This window comes from Coenobita brevimanus, chromosome 21 (genome assembly GCF_032717465.1).
Source record: "Coenobita brevimanus isolate Jiangsu-jjx chromosome 21, ASM3271746v2, whole genome shotgun sequence".
Lineage (NCBI taxonomy): Eukaryota > Metazoa > Arthropoda > Malacostraca > Decapoda > Coenobitidae > Coenobita > Coenobita brevimanus.
Window position 1 is genome coordinate 14,206,891 of NC_136974.1, and position 15,232 is coordinate 14,222,122.

The 15,232-nt window shown below is 40.0% G+C and overlaps 2 protein-coding genes across 2 annotated transcripts in view; both read right to left on the reverse strand.

The window, feature by feature from the left end:
- The window catches only part of LOC145392191 (uncharacterized), a 146,514-nt gene extending 141,227 nt beyond the window's left edge, over positions 1 to 5,287 (reverse strand). The window contains exon 1 of the mRNA XM_080266640.1: positions 5,181 to 5,287. Within this exon, the coding sequence (XP_080122766.1) occupies positions 5,181 to 5,228 (48 nt within the window). The 5' untranslated portion in view covers positions 5,229 to 5,287. The remainder of the gene's footprint in view (positions 1 to 5,180) is intronic.
- An 820-nt stretch (positions 5,288 to 6,107) lies between these two features.
- Positions 6,108 to 15,232, reverse strand: part of Rbp (RIMS binding protein) — a 122,718-nt gene continuing 113,593 nt past the window's right edge. The window contains exon 3 of the mRNA XM_080266560.1: positions 6,108 to 6,263. Within this exon, the coding sequence (XP_080122686.1) occupies positions 6,108 to 6,263 (156 nt within the window). The remainder of the gene's footprint in view (positions 6,264 to 15,232) is intronic.

The window sequence follows — 15,232 nt, forward strand, 5'->3', positions numbered from 1 at the left end:
AATTTTTTTCCTCTGTAAAAACTAATTGGAAATTCTTATTTAGTGCTTCACAAATATCTTTCTCTTGTGTATAAGTGATTCCCTCGTCCGTAATGGATTGTATTATATCTTTTACTTTGGTTTTGCTTCTGATATAGCTGTAAAACAGCTTTGGTTGATCACTACTTTTATTTATTATATCCTCCTCAAACTGTTTTTGGGCTTCCCTCCTTATTCTTGTATAGTCGCTTCTTGCCTGTTTGTAATTATTATACGCCCTTTTACTATTGTGTCTTCTGTATCTATTCCACAACAAATCTCTCCTTTCTTTTGATTTTTTACATTCTGTGTTGAACCATTTCTGTATTTTCTTATCTGCTTCTTTGTGCTGTGGGATGTACTTCTGGACTCCTATTTCATAAAATTCACAAAATTTTTTATATACAGCATTTAAATCCTGTCCTCTAAGCTCATTTTCCCAATCAACTTCTAAGAAATACTTCTTTAGGTCTTGATAATTTCCCTTTTTATAGTTTAGGCTCTTTTCGTAACTATCATTGCCGTTTACTATGTCATATGCTATCCTGAAGTTATAATTTAGTACTGCATGATCGCTTTTGCCGAGTGGAGGGTGATATATTAAACTGTCAATATCATTTTCTTGCCCCGTAAATATTAGATCTAGCACTGAAGGTACATCAAGTCCTCTTTTTCTGGTGGTTTCCCTCACATGTTGCGTTAAGAAAAACTCTTGTACGAGATGCAGGAGCTTTTGGTCCCAACAGCTTTCCTGGCTATTTATATCTAGAGTATTCCAATTTATATTTGTATTGAAGTCCCCAGTTAGTATAATTCTTTCCGATTTCTCTTCCATTTTATGTAGCAATGATCTTACACTCTGAATTGTACTCTCTGCCAGGTCCTCATATTCGTCTCTTTCCCATGTGTTTGATCTGGGTGGCATGTACAAATTGGCTACAATTACTTTACCTTCAGATGTGTCAATCTCTACTGCAATCAGTTCAACTTGTGATGGTATATCTAGTTTTATTTCCTTGACTTTTAGATTTTTCTTAGTTAATATTATAATTCCTCCTCCTTTTTTTAAATATCTGTCTCTTCTCCATATATTGTATTCCTCTAAGTTTAGTATGTCATTTGATATCCTTGGTATTAATTTTGTTTCAGTTAGGCATATTATTTGTGGTTCATTTTCTCTGACATAATCATTCATCTCTAGTAATTTAGATACTGTACCATTCCATCCACATTTGAGTACATCGACTTTATCATCTTGTTTATATACTTGTCATGACATGGTTCTACTACCTTCCTCCTTTTTCTTCCATCCTGTTTGTGTACCACTTTTGTACCTGCAATCCTATTACTTTGTAAAAAAATTTCTTCTTCTCCTCTTCTGATCTTCCCTCATTTTTTGTTTTTGCTTCCTCCCTTTTCTCTTTCAGTAATTCCAGTTCCTCTTGTGTTAGGCATCTTTTTATCCATACATTTTTGAACTCCTCTTTTTCCTTAAGATTCTTTGCATTTTTTAGTATCTCTTCCACAGTGTTTACACTCTGGAAAGTCACCTTTAGAGGTCTTGTCTTGCTTTTCTCGTATTTCCCTAACCTTTTGTGTTCCTCTATGTCTTTACTACAGATTTCCTCTGATACTTCTTTCAGTAAGCTCATTACATTTGCCATCTCCTTTTTGTCTCTTGTGATCTTGTTTTTAACTTCTTCCTCTTCTATACCAGTGATTACTATTGGTTTGTTTATCTCTACTGAATCTCTGACTAACTTTGGATTGTTTTGGATTATTCTTTTCACCTCCTTTTTAATGCTTTTTTCCTCCACCCTTGTTTCTAAGTCTTTCTTTACCTTCACCATTTCAGCATACGTGGTTTCTACATCATTTTTGTAGCTTTGCACAGCTTCATTCACTTGTGTTATCTTCTCCTCAATATCACTGCTCTGGTCAATAAGACTGCTAACTTGCCTAATTGTCCCTGTGTCATTTTTAAACTCTTCCATAACACTCTCATGATTGACTACTGTACTTGCCATTTCACTCATTTTCTTCCTAAGTGTACTCAATTCCACTGTTAGTTCACTGATGTGTGTGTGTGTGTGTGTGTGTGTGTGTGTGTGTGTGTGTGTGTGTGTGTGTGTGTGTGTGTGTGTGTGTGATTAGCAAACATTTTCGTTGTTTCGTCTCCTAAAACTCGAAGCCCATATGACTGAGGTAGAGTCTGTGAGATGTGAGAAAGTACTTGATAGCCATATGCTCAGTCGGTCCTAAATGTGTTGGGAAGCATGAAACCAAACAAAAAATGTGGAACTGAACACTAACAAGAACACATAGACGAAAGTATTTTTTTCTAATGAGCAAACATTTTCCTTCCATTTCGTCCCCTAAAACTGTGAAACCCATTATGAGTGTGGGGTAGAACTAGGTGAGGCACGAGAAAGGATTAATAACAGTATGCTCAGTTAGTTGGAAATGTGTTGAGAAGAACAAAATCGAACGAAGAATGTGGAACTGAACGCTAACTTAAGAGAACACATGGACGAAAGAGTAACTTTTCCTGTAATTAGCAAACATTTTCGTTCCATTTCGTTCCTTAAAACTGCAAAATCCATGATAAGTGTGGGTAAGAACTAGATGAGGCAAGAGAAAGGACTGATAACCATATGCCCAGTTGGTCCAAAATGTGTTGGGAAGCATGAAATCAAACGAAGAATGTGGAACTGAACTCTAACTTACAAGAGCACAAGGATTTTTTTTTTTTTTTTCTGATTAGCATACATTGTCATTCCATTTTGTCCCCTGAAATTGCCGAAACCCATAAATTTCGTCAAACCATTCGGCCTTGAGTTTGCCCAGGAAACATATTTCCATTCTGTATGCGTATTCATAAAAACCACCAGGAACCCTCAGCCAGGGCCCAGGAACAACGCTTACCCAGTCGTTTCAAAACTAACCATAGGTTTTTCACGAAAATATGCCCCCTGTGCTTCCTAGGCAAAATTTCAGCAACCTAACCTACCCTAACCTATCCCATCTCACTAGGGCTGTTTGGCTGAGGTGGCTGGCTGTGGTACTGAGATAAATACCCATACAGAATGGAAATATGCGCCAAGGAAATGTACCCAGAGTTTAGAGGATGACGTCATAGCGCGCAACTTTCAAATTTCGTCCCCAGGCCAGCTGACTTCCCGCGTGAGCTAGAGTTTTTCCACGTGTTGACATGACTTGTCTCATTATGCTGACCGCGTTAGAACAAAAACGTGTTACTCAACCACGTGTTACTTAAGGATTGAGTGTATATATATATATATACACATATACATATATATATATATATATATATATATATATATATTTATATACTGTATACATATATATACAAGTAAACCCTCTCTAATTCAAACCCGAATATTTCAGAAATCAGTTAAGTCGGATCTATTTTGACCACCAGACAAATAATTTTAATTCAGATAGAAATTCAAATTAAGCGAGACAAGTCTGAAAAGGGTTCCTGTGATAAGTGGACGTGAACAGTTTCTGTAGTGATAAGTGTAGTAATAAATGTAATTTTTAAGAACTGAACAGTACCTTTGGTACAGTTAAGTGTACTGTACTCTACTACTGTGTTGCAAGACTTCATTATCAAGATCTGACACTATTTTATTTATTGTATTGTGCACTCTTTGAGTATAAAGTAATAATATACTGTTCAATGTTTCTGTGAAAAAGCCAATGTTTTAATAAGCGTGGGTGTGATTTGGGGATAGGGACAAGCATGAGCTTCAATAATTTGGATTTTTGGATAATTTGACATAGGGTTCCCTCCAATTAATCTGAATTATAGAGGGTTTACTGATATATATATATAGATATACATATATATATATATATATATATATATATATATATATATAGATAGATAGATAGATAGATAGATATATGTATAAACTGAAATCATGTTAAAGGAGTCTCATGCAGTGCAGGGTCTTCAAAATCTGTACACTTCCTGTGTAGGCACTACACATGAGTTCATTGTTCAGATCAAAGCAGATATTCAATTATCAACTGGCTGTATATCTTTTTTTTAGAAACCAAATCTTCAGGATATGCACAGAAACCTTGACATTAAATACATTATCTTCTCAGTCAAATGTTCCTACACTTTTTAAACTGTCAGAATGTCAATTATCTACTTGCCTGACTTTGTAAAACTGAACTCTACTGATCAAGAAGAGGGCTGTGTTACTAAAAGAGTTCATTAAAAAAAAAAAAAAAAAAAAAAAAAAAAAAAAAAAAGCAGCTGCACATGCCTCACAGAATTCTTTATTGTTATTAGCATAATGTATTAAACTAAGGCTCAGAGCTTCAATTCACATAAAAATATGGACAGATTCCTTGTATGTACAACAAAGTTACTGTGGGTGCTGGTAATTCAATCTACTGCCTTATTTAAGTCAATACAGTTAAACCATTATTCTTGTTCTTTCTAGTTTACTTATTTATTTGTGTGTGTGTGTGTGTGTGTGTGTGTGTGTGTGTGTGTGTGTGTGTGTGAACTCTATGGTATTCTTTGACAATCTTTTTACATTTAAAAAAAAAAAAAAAAAATATGGCATAATGGATGCATCCATTTTGCATAATTAATATATAAAGATCTCGTAACACTGTAGTTGGTTTACAGACACGTATATTGGGGGCGGGGGGACAATAAAATAGAAGCCTACAAATTGTATGAAGAATGGTTAACACAACTCATATTCTGCCCTGTACTGTTTCTCTAAATATTTGCAGTATAAATTTAGTATCAGAAGAATGCCCCTAATTGAATAAATATAATCTTGTCTGAACTTTACATTAACACCAAGCACAAGTAAATACTAACCATAAAGGGAATACAATAATATGTCTCCTACAAGCTAAAACAAACAATAATGAAAAAGAAATGCTATTGACAATAACAGGTACAATGATCTCTCTAAATATTCATACCAAACAGAAGCTCAAAAGGCAAATTACAGCACATGGAAGTGTGAATCTGATGCTTTTTTCTCCACGCCACCTTGCTTGTAAGAGCGGGAAAAGGCTCAAGGTACAAATAATAATAAATTAAAATGACACTTAAGTCAGCTACACCACAGAAATCAGCAGAGAATAATTAACAGGGTACTTACCTTTCCTGCGATCTCTCTGGTCTGGCCTGGGGGGTGGAGGGGGACCATGTGCCCCAGGTCCTATCCCTCGTCCACCTGGCCCCACTTGTCCACTACGATCCCGTGGGTCTAACGTGTCCCGGCGAGATCTGTGCAGGATAAAGTGCACTGAATCTAGATAATAATTTCCTTCTCTACAATGCCACAGGATGAGTACAGTACTTGGCCTGACTATTTCATGCCTAAAAATCTGCACTTGCAGCTCAATGCAGCCAACAGCTATAACATTCTTCTATAAAGAACAAACCAGATGAAATGAGGACATTCTTTGTAAGATATCTGCTTCTACTGTAAAAGTCAATCGGTACGGTTTATATTTTCAAGTGCTCTTGTAAGTTCATAAGGGTAAATTGAATTATAAAATAACCTCTGGTAAGCTGCATCCTTTGGATGAAGTTCACCTTCTATACTCATCATTTTCACAAACCATTTCTGTTTGTGCCCTCTGCACTTCCTATTTATCCCATCATTCCTATCACATTTTATTACCCGTCTTTCCATTTCAGGTGGCTTTACATTGAATGACAAGACTAATGGTTTCCTGTAAGCCAGGAAATCATTTCCAACTCTGGGTGGTAACCATATAACCAACTCATACGTGTTCCCTACATTGTCAGCAAGTGGGTTGGCAGAGGGTTAGTGCCCCTCCCCGTAAAACAACTAACTCAAAGACTAACGGCCACCCCTTACGGGATTATGGCGTCTGGCAATAGATAGATAGATAGATAATACTGGTAATTCTAAGATCATCTGTTAGCTTTACATACATGAAGGTTACATTAATTCCCTGAATTTTAATAACTGGGCTGCTCTTTCATATGATCAATTCTTCCTTATCCATGAGAGAAGCAGCTCTCTTTCACCTATGCATGCTGGATGAATCATTCCTTACCTGTGATCATCAGCATAATCTTGTGGAGCATCCTGCAAGAAGTTGGAGGGTACAAGTCCTCTCTGTCCCCTCAGTTCCCCCATGTAGAAACCGTCATCATCCATCTCTCCATAAACATAAATTATATCACCTGTCTGGAATGTCAGCTCGACCTAGTTGAGAAAAGAATGGAAACAAAGAACCATAAGGAGATGGGAAGAATATCTAATTCAAGAATGATACAGTGTAATGCAGAGCAGTATGTGACAAAAACTAAGATAACAAAGAGTTGTAATAGTGGATAATAATAATAATGATAATAATGATTTTTTAGAAATGAAGATGACAATAATAATAAAAATAATAATAATAATAATAATAATAATAATAAATAATAATAATAATAATAATAATAATAATAATAATAATAATTTATCTATCTATCTATCTATTGCCAGATGCAATAATCCCATAAGGGGAGGCCATTTGACTATGAGTTATTTGTTTTACAGGGAGGGGCACTAACCCTCCACCACCCACTTGTTGACACGTGGGGAGCCATATGGTTTGGTTATATGGTTACCACCCAGCACTGTATATGGTTTCTCAGCTTACAGGAAACCATTTGGCTTGTCATTCAATGTAAAGCCACCTGTAAAGGAAGGAAATGCAATAAGAAGTGATAGGAAAGATGGGAGAAATAGGAAGAGAGGAGGGCAGGCAGATAAAAAGAATGATAAAGGCTAAGGAAGAAGTAGGTAGCACTACATCAAGTGAGTGGATGATGGTTGCCACCACCTACCACATACTGTACAATAATAACAATAATAACAATAACAATAATAATAATAATAATAATAAAATAATAATAATAATAATCTATCTATCTATCTATAGCCCAGCGCCCTAATCCCGCAAAGGATGGTCACAGACAAAACGCCTCCAAGTCGCTTTGTTACCCACCATCTGACTACCCTCCCCCCAACTCACTCCCCGCTCCCTCATATACCTCTCAACTCCATCCCTCCACCTCATCCTCAGTCTTCCCCTTCCTCTCCCTCCCTCCGCCTCACCTACATACACCCTCTTAGTCAGTCTTTCATTCTCCATTCTCTCCACATGTCCAAATCACCTCACTGAATTTCTCCTAATCTTCTCAACCACATCCATATCCACCCCACAACGTTCTTTCACTTCTTCATTCGTCAACCTGTCCCTCCATGTCACTCCACATGGTCCTCTCAAGCATCTCATTTCCACTGCTCTCACTCTTGACTTGTTCCCCTCTTGAAAGGTCCATGCCTCGCTTCCATACGTCAGGGTAGGGATCACAATACTATCATGCAGTGACTTCTTAACTTCCACACTCACCTCCCTATTTCTCATCACTGCTTTCAGTGAACCAACAACCTTCCTTCCCTGCTGTACCCTTTCACGCACTTCATCCCACAAAGTTCCATCCTTACTCATCACACTACCCAAATACTTGAATGCACTCACATTCTCCATATCCTCACCATCCAACCTCACCGTGCATTCTGTGACTTCATTCCTCTCAAACACCATAACTTTACTCTTGTTTACATTAACTTTCAGATTCCTCTTCCTACACAGTCCCAAATTCATTCACCAAACCTTGCAACTCCCATTCATCTTCACTCAACAATACTGTATCATCAGCAAACAACAACACCGGAATCTTCCAAATCTCACCCTCATTCATTAGAGCCAGCCCCACATCCACTGCCCTACCTTGCACCTCCTTTACAACGCCATCCATGTATATATTAAACAGCCATGGAGACATCACACAACCCTGTTTCAGTCCCACATTGAGATCAAAGAACTCACTCAGCTTACCATCCACTCACACCGTAGCCCTAGCTCCTTCATACATACTCTTCACAGCACTGAACAATTTCGCCTCCACTCCATATATTCTCAGTACCTTCCACATACCTTGTCTATCTATTCTGTCATAAGCTTTCTCCAAGTCCATAAAGGCAGCATACACTTTCTTTCCCTTCTCTAGATACTTCTTCATTAAACATCTTAGAACAAATATCTGATCTACACACCCTTTTCCCTTCCTAAATCCCCCTTGTTATTTTCCAACTAGCTCCTCTATTATATGCCTAACCCTATCAATGAGTATTCTACCATATATTTTTCCAGTCACACTAAGAAGGCACATACCCCGATGGTTACCACATACTTCTCTCTCCCTGATTTCCAGTCCTCCGGAACCCTTCCCTCTTCCCAAGCCAATCTACATAACTTCCATATCTACTCCACTACAATCTCAACCCCATACCTCAGCATTTCACCACACACTCCATCAATTCCTGGGGCCTTTTCCACCTTGATCTTCTTCATTGCTTCCACTATTTCTGCCCTACTGATCTCTTCCTCTCTCCTCTCATCTCTCCTTCTCCCAGCCATTCCCCAACCACATATAATCGCACTGCTCTCACTCTCTACATTCATCAAATCCTCAAAGTGCTCCTTCCATCTCCTCAATTTCTCTCTCTTCTCCACCAACAATCTATTATTCCTATCTTTCACTACCCTCCCATAATAATAGCACAGGCCGAACAGGGTAGTACTCCCGAGGGGAATGGGAATGCTAGTGATAGGGAGAGCTGGAGCTCCTGTTTCACTAGCTATCTAACCATCCCCCTTTGCTGATCTTTTCAGTGTGACGGTAACATGTAGAGTAGACCAGCATACTCTCCCAAACATTTCCTCTAACTATCTATGCACTACACCACATGCACTTTGCATTTCACACAACGTATCCCACTACGTTACAGGGGTTGGCGCCAGCAAGGGCATGCGGCCAGAAAACTTTGCCCCCACTACCTAGTGGCGGACTTCTGGGGGGAGGTGTGGCGAGGGTTCCGCCGGCATAGATCGTGGGTCCAGGGCAAGACGGGGCTCGGGCCTGTGCTAGAGGGTACAGGGCATTGCGGTTCCCAGGCTGCCGCTTCCGCCCAATAGAAAGGGGCCCAAACCTGGGCGTAGCGCCCCAGGAGGCTGCCCTATCAGTGGGCGTATAATGGCAGGATAGTTGCAATGCCAAGGCGTGCTTGGAAGGTGTCCCTGCAGCTGTCCTGGCAGGGTGCCCCAGGGCCACTACCACAGCGACTGGTAAGCTGGTGGGCTAGGGGTCCCAGATCCATTGCCTGGACCTGGGACTGTGCAGTGAGTGGGACCTGTGCTATGTCTGTCCCCCTTTATTAATACTGAAGATGACAAAACAAAATAAGTTTCAAAGCAGGCCTGAGGACAGTAAATCACCCATGGGGATGAGGGTGGCTTCATGGAATGTGGGCAGTTTGAGGGGAAGAGCGGGGGAAGTCGTTGAAGCATTCAGTAGGAGGTGGGTGGATGTGGTGTGTTTGCAGGAAGTCCAGTACAGGGGTGGATCAGCCAGAAAGATTGTTGGGAAGGACTGTTGCTATAAGTTGTTTTGGCAGGGGGAGACAGACGGATATGGAGGTGTTGGTGTGATGGTTGCGGAGAAATGGGTGGAATATGTTATGAATGTTTTGAGAGTAAGCGATAGGATAATGGTAGTGAAAATTCTGCTGGGTAGAAAGACAGCTGCGATTATATCGGCATATGCTCCACAGGCAGGATTGGATGAAGCAGAAGAAGATAGATTTTGGGATGATTTAATACGTGTAGTGGGTGGTATGGGGGATGATGAGATAGTGATTTTGGGAGGGGACTTAAATGGTCATGTAGGTGAAGCTGCACAAGGTTATGAAGGAATGCATGGGGGATGTGCGTATGGTCTAAGGAATGCAGAAGGGGAAAGGATACTCGAGTTTGGGGAGGCAACGGACATGATTGTGTGCAACACATATTTTAGGAAAAGAGACAGTGGGTTAATTACGTATGAGTCTGAGGGAAATAGCAGTCAGATAGATTATTTTCTGGTTAGGAGGGCTGATAGGAGGTTAGTGAGGGATGTTAAAGTTATAGGAAGTGAGGAGTGTGTGCAGCAGCACAAACTATTGATTTGTGATATGGTGCTTAAAGAACAAGTGATGAAAAAGAGGACTTAAGTACCTAGAAGGAAAATATGGAAGCTGAAAAACCAAGTAGTAAGGGATGCCTTCTATAGCGAGTTGAGGAGAGTGGTGGCTGAACAGAGAGCTGTAGACAGAGGCGTTAATGAACAGTACAGAGCCCTCAAGAACAATCTCTTGAGAGTTACTGATGTAACATGCGGTTGGACAAGAGGTCCACCAAGACATAAAGTAACTTGGTGGTGGGATGAGAGTGTAGAAGCTGCAGTTAAGGAAAAAAGAAGGCTTTTCCGGGAATGGAAGAAGGGTGGTAGCAAAGAGGAATATTTGGCTGCCAAGGTAGGGCTAGAAGAGAGGTATACAGGGCAAAGTCTGAGTCACAGAGACTATTACTTGATAACCTAAATCATGAGGAAAGGAAAAATATCATATTTAGGGTGGCAGGTCAAGTGAAGAGGGATAATCGGGACATTAGAGGTGAGCAGTGTGTGAAGAATGATGAAGGAAGGGTAGTGGTGAACAGTGAGGATATTAAAGATGCATGGAGAGACTATTATAACCAGCTGTTGAATGAGGAGTTTGACTGGGACAGGGAAGGTTTGGAGCCAGCAGATCCAGTGTCTGGCCCTTGGCCTTTGATTGATACTGCTATTGTGAGTGAGGCAATAGGCAGGATGAGGGTGGGGAAGGCAGCAGGTGTGTCTGGGTTGACTGCCGAAATGTTGAAGGCCTCAGGCGATATAGGGGTGAGTTTAGTCACTGATCTGATAAATATGATTATTTATGAGTGTGTTGTCCCAGATGATTGGCTGAAGAGTGTATTGTAAATGTGTATAAAGGGATGGGTGATGCCCTGGAAAGAGGAAATTATAGAGGTATAAAGCTTTTAGATCAGATAATGAAGGTAATGGAGAGAGTTTTAGAAGGTATGATTAGAGAAAGAGTGAATATTGATGAGATGCAGTTTGGGTTTATGCCAGGTAGGGGGACCACTGATGCTATATTCATTGTTCGTCAGCTTCAGGAAAAATATATTGGTAGGAGAAGGGATCTTTATTTTGTTTTTGTTGATTTGGAAAAGGCCTTTGACAGAGTCCCTAGAGAGGTGGTGAAGTAGTCAATGAGAAAGCTTGGCTTGGAGGAGTGGCTGGTTAGGGTGGTTATGGCTATGTATGTGGGTGCTCACACCCAGGGAAGAGTGAATGGAGATTTGAGTGATGGGTTTTCTGTGAATGTTGGTGTGCATCAGGGGTCAGTTTTTAGTCCCATGTTGTTTATCATGGTACTTGAAGCCCTTTCACGTGCCTTTAGAAACGGACTTCGTTGGGAGTTGTTGTATGCTGATGATTTGGTGTTGATTGCAGAGAATGAAAGGGAGGCAGAGGAAAGGTTTACGAAGTGGAGAGATGGTATGGGGCACAAGGGTTTAAGGGTAAATGCAGATAAAACAAAAGTGATGATATCTTGGGTTGGTGGCGGTACTGTCAAAGACGAGGGAGAGTGGCCATGTGCAATTTGCCACAAGGGCGTGGGAAGTAATTCCAGATTGTGCGGTGTGTGTGATAAATGGGTGCATAAGAGATGTAGTGGTATCAGAGGTAGACTGCAATATAATGCTGATTTTATGTGTACGGTGTGTCGGGGTGAGCAGGTGGAGATTGTCAGACGTGAAAGGATTGAACTTGCTGGTGAATCTCTTAAGTGTGTGGAAGAGTTTTGTTATTTGGGAGACATGTTGTGTGCCGGAGGTGGAGCTGGAGCTAGCTCTGTGGCTAGGGTGAGAAGTGGTTGGAAGAAGTTCAGGGAATTCTTGCCTATGTGCTAAGGGGTCTTTATATGCAGCATGTGTTAGGAGTGTAATGCTGTATGGTAGTGAGACCTGGGTAGTGAAGAAGGAAGATATTCGCTGGCTCAGACGTACAGAAATGACAATGATTAGGTGGATGTGCAGTGCGTCCCTGCGTCCAAGGCCTGGAAGGGCTGGGTTTACGAAGGAAGAGATGAGAGGTAGGATAGGACAGGAGTGTATTGGTGTTGTGATGAGGAGAGGTAGATTGAGATGGTTTGGACATATGGAGATGATGGGGGATGATAATTGGGTGAGGAAGGTGAGAAGTGTTAATATTGGGGGTGGGGTTATGAGGGGTAGACTGAAAAAGACATGGGACGAGGTCATTAAGTGTGACCTCAGGGATAAGGGACTGAACAGGGAGGCTGCAATGGATCATACAGCGTGGAGAGCCGCCATTAGGTGACCAAGGCCGACACATGCAAGCATGTTGGAGCCTTTAAAAACGAAACAAAAACGAAACGAATAATAATAATAATAATAATAATAAATAATAATATAATAATAATAATAATAATAATAATAATAATAATAATAAAAATAATAATAATAGTGGATGTTGGAGTGGCCCTGGTGAGAGAGGATAGTGTTTGGAAACTCCCCGTACTGTTGTTTGCAGATGATACTGTGTTGTTGAGTGAAGACGAAGGGGAGCTGCAAGGCTTGGTGGATGAGTTTGGAAGAGTGTGTAAGAAACGGAATCTAAAGACAAATGTAGGGAAGAGTAAAGTGATGGTCTCTGAGAGAGGTGAAGTCAGTGAATGTACAGCGAGGTTGGATGGTGAGGAATTGGAAAATGTGAGTACGTTTAAGTACTTGGGTAGTGCGATGAGTAAGGATGGAGGTTTGGAGAGTGAAGTGCTTGAAAGGGTACAGCAGGGAAGAAAGGTTGCTGGTTCTTTGAAAGCAGTGATAAGAAACAGGGAAGTGAGCATGGAAGTGAAAAAGTTACTACATGACAGTATTGTGATACCAACTCTAACGTATGGAAGTGAAGCTTGGACGTTGTTGGAAGGACACAAGACAAGAGTGAGAGCAGTGGAAATGAGTTATTCAAGAGGAGCCTGTGGAGTCACATGGAGAGACAGGCTGACGAATGAGGATATAAAGGAGTGTTGTGGTGTGGATGTGGATGTGACAGGAAGCATTATGAGCAACACACTGAGGTGGTTTGGCCATGTGGAGAGGATGGAGGGTGAGAGACTGACGAAGAGAGTGTATGTGAGTGAGGTGGAGGGGGGAAGAGGGAGGGGGAGGCCGAGGATGAGATGGAGGGATGGGATGGAGAGGTATATGAGAGAGGGGGGTGTGAGTTGGGAGCAGGGCAGTGAAACGGCGGGGGACAGGGCGACGTGGAGGCGATTTGTTTGTGGTCACCCCAAACGAGATTGAGGCGTCTGGCAATAGATAGATAGAATAATAATGAACATTAATTTACTATTTAATAATAATAATAATAATAATAATAATAAAAATAATAATAAACATTAATTTACCATTTAATAATAATAATAATAATAATAATAATGATAATAATAATAATAACAACTTCACACTGTACACAACTGTATAATATTAAAAGCATCATAGTACCAAGAATTAAATCCCCATCTGCATATAAATGAAACTATTGTCTTCATTACTACAAGACATTTTAATTACCACCATATAATTTCAATTCTCCTTTTGGAAATCTTTAGTTGTGGCAGGGTTTAATGCAGACTGTTTCTGATCCCTTCACTGCAAGGGATTTCCTAAAGTTGAATAGATCACCAGGAAGTAGCATTAATACGGCAAAAAATACTTCATCATGATGCGGAGGCTAAAACACTCGGACATTAACTTGGTTAATTTTAAATACCGGTAATATGCAGCATTTATCTACAAAACAAAACTACAGTAACTAAATGCTAAAGTTGCTGCTGTTGTTATTTAATCCCAGTCTGTCTGGATATGCAGACCTGTCAACCACAGATAAGCAAATGCTTCTGTGAGGCAATCCTGCTGGTACAGTACAGTAAATACACCATGCAGGGAAACAGCACCTCATTTGTGGTAGAAGGCACCTCACCAGAGATGGACCAAGGGCCTTCCCCATGGTGAGCTGCAGGGAAATATATGAAGGTCTGACTCCTGGGTGGATGTCACAGTTAGTTAACTCCACCCAGAGTACACAGCACCACCATGAGTAGGCTTCTTGCTAGTGCCATATACCAGAGTAAATTATATTAATGAATAATTAGGGAATACAGCAGTAGGACAAAAAAAAAAAAAAAAATAATGCCATAAAAATTAAATTAAACTAAGTCTGACACAAAACAGTATCAAAAGGAATGATGATTCAGAATAGTGTACTGCATGATTCCATTACCAAAGCTGCTAAAATCCCTGTATATATTAATGTTCGTTTCCTCTCTTCTGGAAAATGCTACATGCAAATGAGAATACAGCACAGGAAAAATGAATCTGAATCTTTAAATCCTTGACTCCAAAGGTATATATATTTTAAGCTTTATTCTTGCTACCTTCAAATTACTGTACTTTATTCACCACAGAAGAAACTTTTCTGATTGGAGGGGTTAGATGGTGGTTAGAACACCTTTCTACAGAAAACAAGATCATCTGGTGGTAGCAAGAATAAAATATAACAGTAAGTCATTGTACTGCAAGGGTAAAGGATCTTCACTGTATAAAGAACATCTGTAAAGGATGATGGGTTTTAGATTACTGCTTACTGGTAGGGAAAAAAAAAAAAAAAAAAAAAAAAGAGACAGAGAAGAAATTTTTGGTAACATCATCATGATATTAATGAGATTTTCTCATGTTGATATCTCTGGGAAAGCCATAGTTACTTGCAGTGTGTTCTACAGTACTTTCACCATCAAAAGTCAAGGAAACACCCAATAAAGTATTACAGCAGAAGCAACAAACAAGAGATGGGGGAGGGTAAACACACACACACACACACACACACACACACACACACACACACACACACACACACACACACATACACACAGAAAAAAAAATAAAAACAGCATACACAGTGCTTGCAAAGCCAACATCAAAACCAAGAGCCAAGAGATAAACACCATGGCCATAGACAATATGAAAAACTTGATTCAAATAGAGACATCTTTGTGCAGCACTAAATGTAGCTCACTGTCAATAATGATGAAAGACATACACTTTTTAACAAGAAAATCATATTATACTGAACATGAGCTCTACGATTAGTTTTCTTTATGGTCTCAAG